The sequence below is a fragment of the Ahaetulla prasina genome, chromosome 5 (genome assembly GCF_028640845.1).
Source record: "Ahaetulla prasina isolate Xishuangbanna chromosome 5, ASM2864084v1, whole genome shotgun sequence".
Classification (NCBI taxonomy): Eukaryota; Metazoa; Chordata; class Lepidosauria; order Squamata; family Colubridae; genus Ahaetulla; species Ahaetulla prasina.
Window position 1 is genome coordinate 60,777,266 of NC_080543.1, and position 9,802 is coordinate 60,787,067.

Consider the following 9,802-nt stretch of genomic DNA (forward strand, 5'->3'; position numbering starts at 1 on the left):
GAAGAAATATGTTTGCATTGCTCTCTCATATTAGTGTTGCTAGTTTACATGACAAATATTTTGAGTGCTTCTTGAGAAGGACTTTGAAAGCTTTATAAGATCTTTATTCATCTCATTGTTTTAAAACAATGCTCTCTCTGACAGCAAGAGGTGGGTTTCTAGAAATTCTGTACTTCATTCTTATATAACTTCAAAATGTTCAAACATGTTACATAAATTGTCATTTTATCATTCATCCATTGTCTTTCTGTAGCTCTGGATGTGACTATCACCATTTCACCTTTCAGGTTCTTTTTGTGGCAATTATTTTCCACAATCACATATATTCTAAGTGTTTCATTTACAAAACAAATAATTACAATAAGTAACTCTCACTACTACTTTGTGTAAAAAAAAGTAAAAATACTTTGTGTAAACAAATTGATCCAGATAATACACTGTTTATTAAGCATTTATGTATTTTATAGAAGAAAAATAATGTATAAAAAAAAGTTTTAAAAAAAGAAATAAAGAAAAGGCACCCGATCACTTTTGGAGATCATATCTAGCTTTCTACCATGTTTCTCCCTTTTATATGGCCCTGTAAGAACTGAAATTGAAGGGGATTTTTTGGACCATTCTCATGACAGCAAAATCAATCCTTTATCTTTTAAACTGTAGCTTCTGGTCATACTGAAGAGACACTAGTTTTCCATCATTCATTCGTACTGCAAGAACATTATCCAGTCCTCCTACCCTATACTCCCTTCTTTGTAGAAGGTGGGAAAATTTTGTGGTAGAGCATTTCTGGACTGTCAGTCCTGGAGGAATTAGCTTGAGAATTTGCTTCTTTGAAAAGCTATTCACACATCAAAGTTTTCAGGCAAAAAACTCTGGAGCCTGGTAGTACCTTTTCTAAAAAATAATTGCTACCAACCTGCCTTCCATTGAGGACCTGTATACTGCACGAATCCAGAAGAGGGCCGTGAAAATATTTATAGATCCCTCACATCCAGGACATAAACTGTTTTAACTCCTACCCTCAAAACGACGTTATAGAGCATTGCACACCAGAACAATTAGACACAAGAACAGTTTTTTCCCGAAGGCCATCACTCTGCTAAACAATTAATTCCCTCAACACTGTCAAACTATTTACTAAATCTGCACTACTATTAATCTTCTCATCGTTCCCATCACCAATCTCTTTCCACTTATGACTGTATGACTGTAACTTTGTTACTGGCAATCCTTATGATTTATATTGATATATTGACCATCATTTGTGTTGTAAACGTTGTACCTTGATGAACGTATCTTTTCTTTTATGTACACTGAGAGCATATGCACCAAGACAAATTCCTTGTGTGTCCAATTAAGATGGAATAACATGGAATAACATGGAATAAAATGGGAAAAGGGATTCATTAGAATCCTAATGAATTGTGTTCAGATTCCACTCTTAGTATTAGAAGATTCATATTATACAGACAAGTCAAAAAACGTTAAAGTGATTAACCACAATTATAACTACAGGAAGTTCATAGCCGAAACCACAGACAGCTTGACAGGAAACTGAACTTAGATCGCTTTGTAAGACACCTGTGCCCTAGTTAGCAGAAGGACACATGAAATAAGCTTATAGCAACATTTAGAGGGGCAACTGAGATAGTGGGCTATCAATAAGCCAATCATGCTCTGATATATGTTTGTACAACCATATAGAGAAAGATTTTTTTTTCATTTTCCTGTTTCCTGTATTGTCTCAAGTATAAAGATATGTACATCAGAACACCTCGTTGTTCAGTGGGTTATATTTGCACAAAACCATTGATCCTGCGCATGATTAAACCTTTTCTGTTTGATCCCGGAATTCCTTGTCAATCCTTTGAATTCCATAACACAATCACACTTGGCCAATAAAATTCTATTCTATTCTATTCTATTCTATTCTATTCTATTCTATTCTATTCTATTCTATTCTATTCTATTCTATTCTATTCTATTCTATTCTATTCTAATAACTTTTATTAAAATATGGATGCTTTTATTAGAGGAAGCTTACTTCAGGGGTGGGCTGCTGTGGGTTTACAGGGGTTTGGGAGAACCTCTAGCTAAGATTCTGTGCAGTTTGGAGAACCCACAAATCCCACTGCTGGCTGGCCCTGCCCACCCCACCCCACCCCTCCCAGGAGTCCCCACATGGCCCATCTTGGATAAGTGCAGGGCATGTCTGGAAGCTCAGGCGAAAAATGGAAGTTTGGGAAGGGCAGAAACGGGCCTGTTTCCGGCCTCCAGAGGAGCTCTGGAGACCAGGGAGGTCAAAAATGCCCTCCCACCTTGGTGCAGGAGGCTGACTAGGCGATGCCCACCATGGGCCCACCCACCCAGCAACCGGGCAGAGAATCCCTTGCTACAATTTTTGAAGCCCAACCCTGCCCTACTTCTTAAAGTAGCGGGATTTAAATTGGGTGGGATGGAGGAGAAGAAATGGGAAGATGGTTGTGTAAATGCCATTTACCAATGCGACAGATTGTTAGTACATATCAATTAACATTTGTAGCATGTTTAAAAAATCATGTTGGATCCTTCTGAGATTGTCTGAACTTTATTGATGCATGTGAGTTCAACAATTTCACACTCTGTGCTTAAAGCCCTGCTTTCTAAAGCAATAACTTGGAGGGTTGCTATAGAATATTCTGGGAGATTAGAGGGCTCTGCAATTATTTTGTTTATATTTGAGTCCTGATGTCAAACTTATGTTCATTAATTCTTTTGCGCAAATGTTACCCTTTTGTTCTATGTAGAATACAGAATGGCATTGCTGGCAGCTGATGACAGATATCACATTGGAGGAAAAGCATGTAAAAGTAATCTTGAATATATATTATTGGGGCTTGTGATAGTGCTGTTGGTGTAGATGTGGGGACAAAGTAGACATCTGGGTCTGTTGAAGAATCTGGTTTCCATCTTGGCATCATGGTCATGTTCTTTTTTGTTGTTTGTGGATGGTTGTCTGCATATAAGTATGGGCCTGCTACTCAGTGCCTGAAAAATTCAGAACACTTCTTTACCATTTCTACTTTCAGCATCCTCGAAAACCCACACTGCTTATATGGTTGCCCAATAAGTCTTCTGCAGTTAGTAACTAAAAACACTGAGAAAAAGAGGAACTTGATAGGTGGGAAAGAAGTTGCAAGTTGGGTAATTGAAGAAGTACATGAGAAGCTTTCTCCTTGCCTCTTGATTTCCAGATTGGGTGAAACTGCCATCCCCAAGCAGAGAGAGTTCTGAAATTCATTCATTCATTCATTCATTCATTCATTCATTCTGTTATATAAGATATAACCAGTGTGCCTACGGTCCCTGTCCTAATGTTCCCTTTTATTCATATCCATTTCATGTATTCATAATTATGTTTATACTTATATCTGTTATCTAATACATGCTTGATGAACATAAATAAAAAAAGATGTCAGAAGCTTTTTATCATTGACAACAATTTATACTAAAGCTTATAAAGCAAACTAGATGTTCTATTAGCACAAACAGTTATATTTAATTTGTTTTGCATGATTTAATAGCATATTATTCAGATGGTATATTTCTAATCACAGGAGCACCTCACAAATGAAATTTTCAGTTATAAAAAGCTAATATCTCATGTGTAGACTACTATCTGGATATCAGTACAAGAGGCAAATTTATAATACATTCCTAAACTTAAATATATTGCTTTTTTATCATCACGGCTGTCTTTAGGAGATGTAAAGAAGTAACAAAATCTGTAATTAACTGTCTACTATAAAGATGCATTAATGTATCATGGAAGCCAAAATTACTACACCACATGGGATAACGTTGTGCTTGAATAGTTGTGTCAAAAGCGTGCTCTTTGTGAAAGTTCCTTACTGAAGCAACATTTTAACACTCTGAAAAGAAAGAAAAAGAAAAAGAGTAAAAAAATTCAGCTTTTCTCTTTTTTCTATTTCTATCAACTCCCCCCAAAATAACAACAAATATTGTATTAGAACCGTAATTGCAAGTTTTTGTCTGAATTTACTCCTTCTTACTCTGATGCTGGTTTCAGCCCCAGTAAGTTAGACCCTCTTTTGTCTACAATATTCAGAATTGTCTTATATCAAAATTATTAACGTCACAACGACTTAATGATGGTGCCTTCCAATTGGCTTTACATTACTCAGTGTTTTCCAGTGTTGTGTCAGGCACTTACGTGGGAAGTCATGTGTATATATTCAAAAGTCAGATATGAATCCTGATATCATAACACAAACCCCATGATTTAATGATAGTCCTCAACATACAACCATTTGTTTAGTGACTGTTCAAAATGACAACGGCAGTGACTTATGATTGGTTTTCACACTTGCAATCATTGCAGCATCTTCACGCTCACAGGATCAAAATTTGGGCTCTTAGCAACTGGTGTATATTTAGCACATGGTGATTACATGACCCCAGAGAGTTACACTTTCCCAGGATCATGTGATCACCATTTGCTTCCAACAAACAAAATCAATGGGGGAAGCCACATTCACTTAAAGATCACATGATTCACTTAAAAACTGTGGCAAAAAGGTCATAAAATGGGGGAAATCACTTAACAAGTTCCTTGGAACTTGAATGGAAATTTTGGACTTAATTGTGGTTGTAAATTGAGGACACCCTGTACATAGTAGCCCATGAAGTTAAAATGCAAATACAAAAGATGGCTGTTCAACTTCAGAACCTCCCGTTGCAGTACACCTTGCATCACATTTTGTTATCAAAATTTGTCATAGTCACACATGCCACACATCTGTAATGGTCTGCAGTATTTGGAATACCAAAAGCATAATCAGAGATAGTGGTCTCATTGATATTTTACCACTATGATCCTTAGCCCAGTATCAGTTTCCCCATTCAATCCCACCCATAATTCCACCTTAGTAAGACATATATCACTGCCTGCAATGCTCTCAAAATGCAGACATAAAATTGATGGTGAATTAAAAATTAACTGAAAATAAAATTAAGTGATCTAGCTGCATTCAGAATCATCAACCATTGCTTTTTAATGAAAGCAACCAGTGGTCTACATCAGGGGTCGCCACACTTGGCAACTTTAAGACTTGTAGACTTCAGTTTCTAGAATTCCCCAGCCAGCTGGCTGAGAATTCTGGGAGTTGAAGTCCACAAGTCTTGAAGTTGTCATGTTTAGAGATCCCTCGTCTACTATGCTTTAAGGAAATGGATCATGCATTGCGGACTGAATGAAATAAATAGAAATGAAACAAAATGTTTTTTCTCTTTTTTCTTCTTCTAGAATAATCTGAAACCTGTGTTTTGAGAAGACAAAATGCCTGGGAATTCCATGCAGACCCTGTTTTTATTTTATTTTGTTATTTTTTATGTGCAATTTCCAGACTACAATAATTAAAATTTGTGACATTTTGTCCTGTCATTTTGAGATGGGAAACTCCACCCAGACTGTAGCATAAACCCTAAAACAGACTTAAGATAGTATAAAAATTATAATAAATAATAAAAATAATTTCCCTTCCCTCAACAGTAAGAGAAAATACCCCCCAAAAAATTCCTAACAAATCATAAACTAGGAAACAGGGAAAAACATTGATCTAAAAATAAATGTACATACATCATTTTAATTCTAAGCTACTGTAAGCAAATGCAATTAAATGAGGAATTCTACTCACAATGGAAAGCTATACTGTACTATATGCCAGAAAGTATCTTAGCATGTGTCTCCTATAAAAGGTTGTTGCATTCATCAAAAGGACAAAACCAATACTTGTTCTTACCCTCTTCCACATTGATAGGAAAAAAGCACCATGGGACACCAGGTGGTTTGCTCTTAAAACAGCACTTTCTCATTGCACATTCAATGGCAGAGATTCCTGGGTAGCCACAGTTCTTCCGGAATGCCACATCTGTAGGACACATCTTTCTATCTGTTTTGAAAATAAATTAAGTCAGGATTAGTGGGTCAAGGCCGGCTGTAATTTTGTTCTGAATATGCTATATTTAGTAGATTGTATATATTATAGCTGTACATGCTATCTTGATAACAACAGTTGGGATGAAGCCATCAGGGTGTTGGGTGAAACCATCCATAGGTGCTGTGTTTTCCATAGACAGATAAGTGTTGTCCCCTATTTTATTAAAATTTGGATTCCATGAACATATTTATTGAACATATTACCATAACAGAGACTGATTTAAAAACTCGATTTAATGTACCATTCAGAAGGAGAAATCTTCACTTGTTCTGAATGTCCATTAAATGTTGGATAACCATCTGACTGAGATGGTATAGGGTTCCTGCCTGGGCAGGGGGTTGGACTAGAAGGCCTCCAAGGTCCCTTCCAACTCTGTTGTTATGTTATGTTAAATCTGAAAAATAAATAATTTACATTATTTGTGTATTAGAGTCATTTTGCAAATGAAAATTATATCTTTTGTGTCAATGTATATTATTTTCCTAATATGACATAACTAAAATGACATAGATTGACAGAAATGATGTAAAAATTTAACAAAGTGTTTATAAATGTGAGTACCTTGTTTAGATTATTAAGATATAATGGACTATCCATTATTTCAGAGAGTTGCCTGGATGGAATTTTTGTTTGCTGCATTCAAAATCCATTAAAGAGGGCATCATTAAACTTATATTTTATTATGTTCCATCACAGTAATTCTCAATTCATCTGAGCAAAGGAATAAGAACTAAAAATATTGTAGCAGTTAGAAGTAATAAGTTTAATGAAATATGTAACAAATCACTGAGAAATTCAAAACAAAACTTTATATTCTTCACAACATGTGTTGCAAACTACTGCATACTGTGTTGTTTAGGAATCATTTTAGAAAGGTGTTGAAGTATTTAAATATCTCAACCACCAATTAATAACTCATCTAGCTGGGCTTGTGTTGTAATGATTGCCAAAAGCAGTTTGGGTTCTGTTACTTCCCCAAAAAGACTTTATCATATAGTTGTGTTAATTTTAAGCAATGTTCCAAAAGAATACCTCTTATCCAGAAATTACTAACAGCCAAGAAAATTATTTATTTAGCAGACTATAACTTCTAACATACATGAAATAATAGGGTAAGAACAAATACTGTATTCATTAAAACCTAGTAAGCAGTGTGTATTAATAATGAAAATTGTAATGAAAATTACAGTGGCCTGACATAATAAAGAATGCCTATAGTTCAAAATTCATTACAATACTTTTAAGATGCTGACTCAGATTTAAGTAGTAGAACTGCCCATGGCCTAATCCATAATATAAATTAATTTCACAGGTCTCCTGCCTCATTTTTCTTTCAAAAGGTAAAATCAGCTGTGCGTGTTTTAGTCACATTCAAAATGTAATGTATAGCTTTTAAGAGTTCTCTTGATGGATCCTAACTGTAACAATTCAATTTTAACTAAATTTAATTATCCTGTACAGCAGTTGAGATTTATTCCAAATGAGAGCTTTGAAAATGAAGGTGTGGGAATGTAACACCTGTCTGTAACTCTTTAAAGGAGGTATGTGGCAGCCACAGCTATACTATCCAAGAAAAGATGTGGCTACATTAAAGAGATACGAACAGGTGTTACATTTGTAGTCTTCCACTGAAACTCCTGGAGTTGAATCAGAAGTACTAAACAGATCACATTTTTTGCTCAAGAGTTTTTGCTCAAGCAGGCAGCATCTTTAATTTAATTAGATACTTTATGTAGATCTATTTAGAATAGATCTATTTACCTTTCTGAACTTCAGTTGCCTCTATCTGTGACCTCAATACTTGATAAACTACCAATTAAGAGTAGTTTCAAATATTGATTTACATATACTGTATAATTTAGATAACCTTTCAGTAGTCCAACTAGCTTTCAAATTTGCCTCTACTATCATTGAAGATAGATATTATTATGAGATAATACCTTTCTATATATAAAACACAAATTTGGGTGTTTGGGCCATGTTGAGAGAACCTTTTTATGTTTGTTTTGATAAAATGAAACATCTCTCCAACTTTTATAGCTATAAGATGGTTATAAGATATAAAGAAACCATCTATCCAGGATCCAGTACTTGTCTGTTTCTCTTGATTCTGGGTTACTCTAATTGGGTACAATTAAAAAAATAAAGAACCTGTGATATTGTCTCACTACTACTGCCAGTAAGATATCTGTTACCAAGTTCTTCCTGATGAGAGGCCTTATCTATTCCATTAGTTTGGATATCATTTAAGAACTGGAAAGTCTTGTTTTAATCACAGAGATGGATTACATTTTGGAGGGGCTGGTTTGAAGCACCAAGGGACTCCTGGCACTGTTGAATTGAAGCAACATCCTGAATTTTCACATTTCTGGGGAGTGATCCCAGGAGGTCCACAGTTGGATCGTTTGTAGGGATCAACGTCACATTGGCATTTTGCTGTCAAAAGACAAAACTCCTGGTTATCCAATATTAACAATGTATAGCAAATGATTTTTTTAGCTACCACTATGAAAGCCAGCATCATTTTGTATCACAAAAAGAACATTGGAGCCCTATTTTTTATAAAGATGCAGAACTTTATAAATACAAAAAAAGTGTCTCCTCACTTAAACCTTTGACAAGTGAGCAAGTATGCTGCCCACAATTCCCATTTTTAAATGCTGCTGTGAAAGATTAATATAATAATTGGCTACTTCATGGCTAGTTTCTTTTAAAAGACACCTTGTGAATGGGACATTGCTCCAGTCTGTTAGCAGAATCAAGCCAAACCAAGGAAACTTGTTACTGAGCTAATTCCTTGTTGCTGAAATAGTTCAATAGTTGAGTGCTATTTTGAATGTTTTGCCATTGACATACTTATCCAAAGATGTAAGTTTTAAGAACATCAGTGTTGCCTCTTCAGCTTAGATACTTTTTGTAGATCTATTTAGATCTATTTACCTTTCTGAACTTCAATTGCCTCTATCTGTGACCTCAATACTTGATAAACTACCAATTAAGAGTAGTTTCAAATATTGATTTACATATACTGTATAATTTAGATAACCTTTCAGTAGTCCAACTAGATTTCAAATTTGCCTCTACTATCATTGAAGATAGATATTATTATGAGATAATACCTTTCTATATATAAAACATGAATTTGGGGGTTTGGGCCACGTTGAGAGAACCTTTTTATGTTTGTTTTGATAAAATGAAACTTCTCTCCAACTCTTACAGCTATAAGATGGTTATAAGATATAAAGAAACCATCTATCCAGGATCCAGTACTTGTCTGTTTCTCTTGATTCTGGGTTACTCTAATTGGGTACAATTAAAAAAATAAAGAACCTGTGATATTGTCTCACTACTACTGCCAGTAAGATATCTGTTACCAAGTTCTTCCTGATGAGAGGCCTTATCTATTCCATTAGTTTGGATATCATTTAAGAACTGGAAAGTCTTGTTTTAATCACAGAGATGGATTACATTTTGGAGGGGCTGGTTTGAAGCACCAAGGGACTCCTGGCACTGTTGAATTGAAGCAACATCCTGAATTTTTGCATTTCTGGGGAGTGATCCCAGGAGGTCCACAGTTGGATCGTTTGTAGGGATCAACGTCACATCGGCATTTTGCTGTCAAAAGACAAAACTCCTGGTTATCCAATATTAACAATGTATAGCAAATGATTTTTTTAGCTACCACTATGAAAGCCAGCATCATTTTGTATCACAAAAAGAACATTGGAGCCCCATTTTTTATAAAGATGCAGAACTTTATAAATACAAAAAAAGTGTCTCCTCACTTAAACCTTTGACAAGTG

At 35.2% G+C, this 9,802-nt stretch overlaps 1 protein-coding gene across 1 annotated transcript; it reads right to left on the reverse strand.

The window, feature by feature from the left end:
- Positions 1-3,361: 3,361 nt before the first annotated feature.
- LOC131200081 (trefoil factor 2-like) lies at positions 3,362-9,767 on the reverse strand. The gene is made up of 4 exons (XM_058186452.1): positions 9,468-9,767; positions 8,289-8,435; positions 5,802-5,951; positions 3,362-3,911 (listed from the first exon to the last, which is right to left on the reverse strand). Exons 1-4 carry the CDS (start codon positions 9,700-9,702, stop codon positions 3,904-3,906), a joined length of 540 nt encoding a protein of 179 aa, XP_058042435.1. The 5' UTR covers positions 9,703-9,767; the 3' UTR covers positions 3,362-3,903.
- Between the last annotated feature and the right edge of the window lie 35 nt (positions 9,768-9,802).

Coding starts and splice junctions, on each gene's coding strand:
- LOC131200081 (XM_058186452.1), bottom strand. CDS start 9,702: ATGATGCTGGCTTTCATAGTGGTAGCTAAAAAAATCATTTGCTATACA. Junction 8,436..9,467: donor CAAACCAGCCCCTCCAAAAT/GTAATCCATCTC, acceptor GTCTTTTGACAG/CAAAATGCCAATGTGACGTT. Junction 5,952..8,288: donor CAAACCAGCCCCTCCAAAAT/GTAATCCATCTC, acceptor TTTTCAAAACAG/ATAGAAAGATGTGTCCTACA.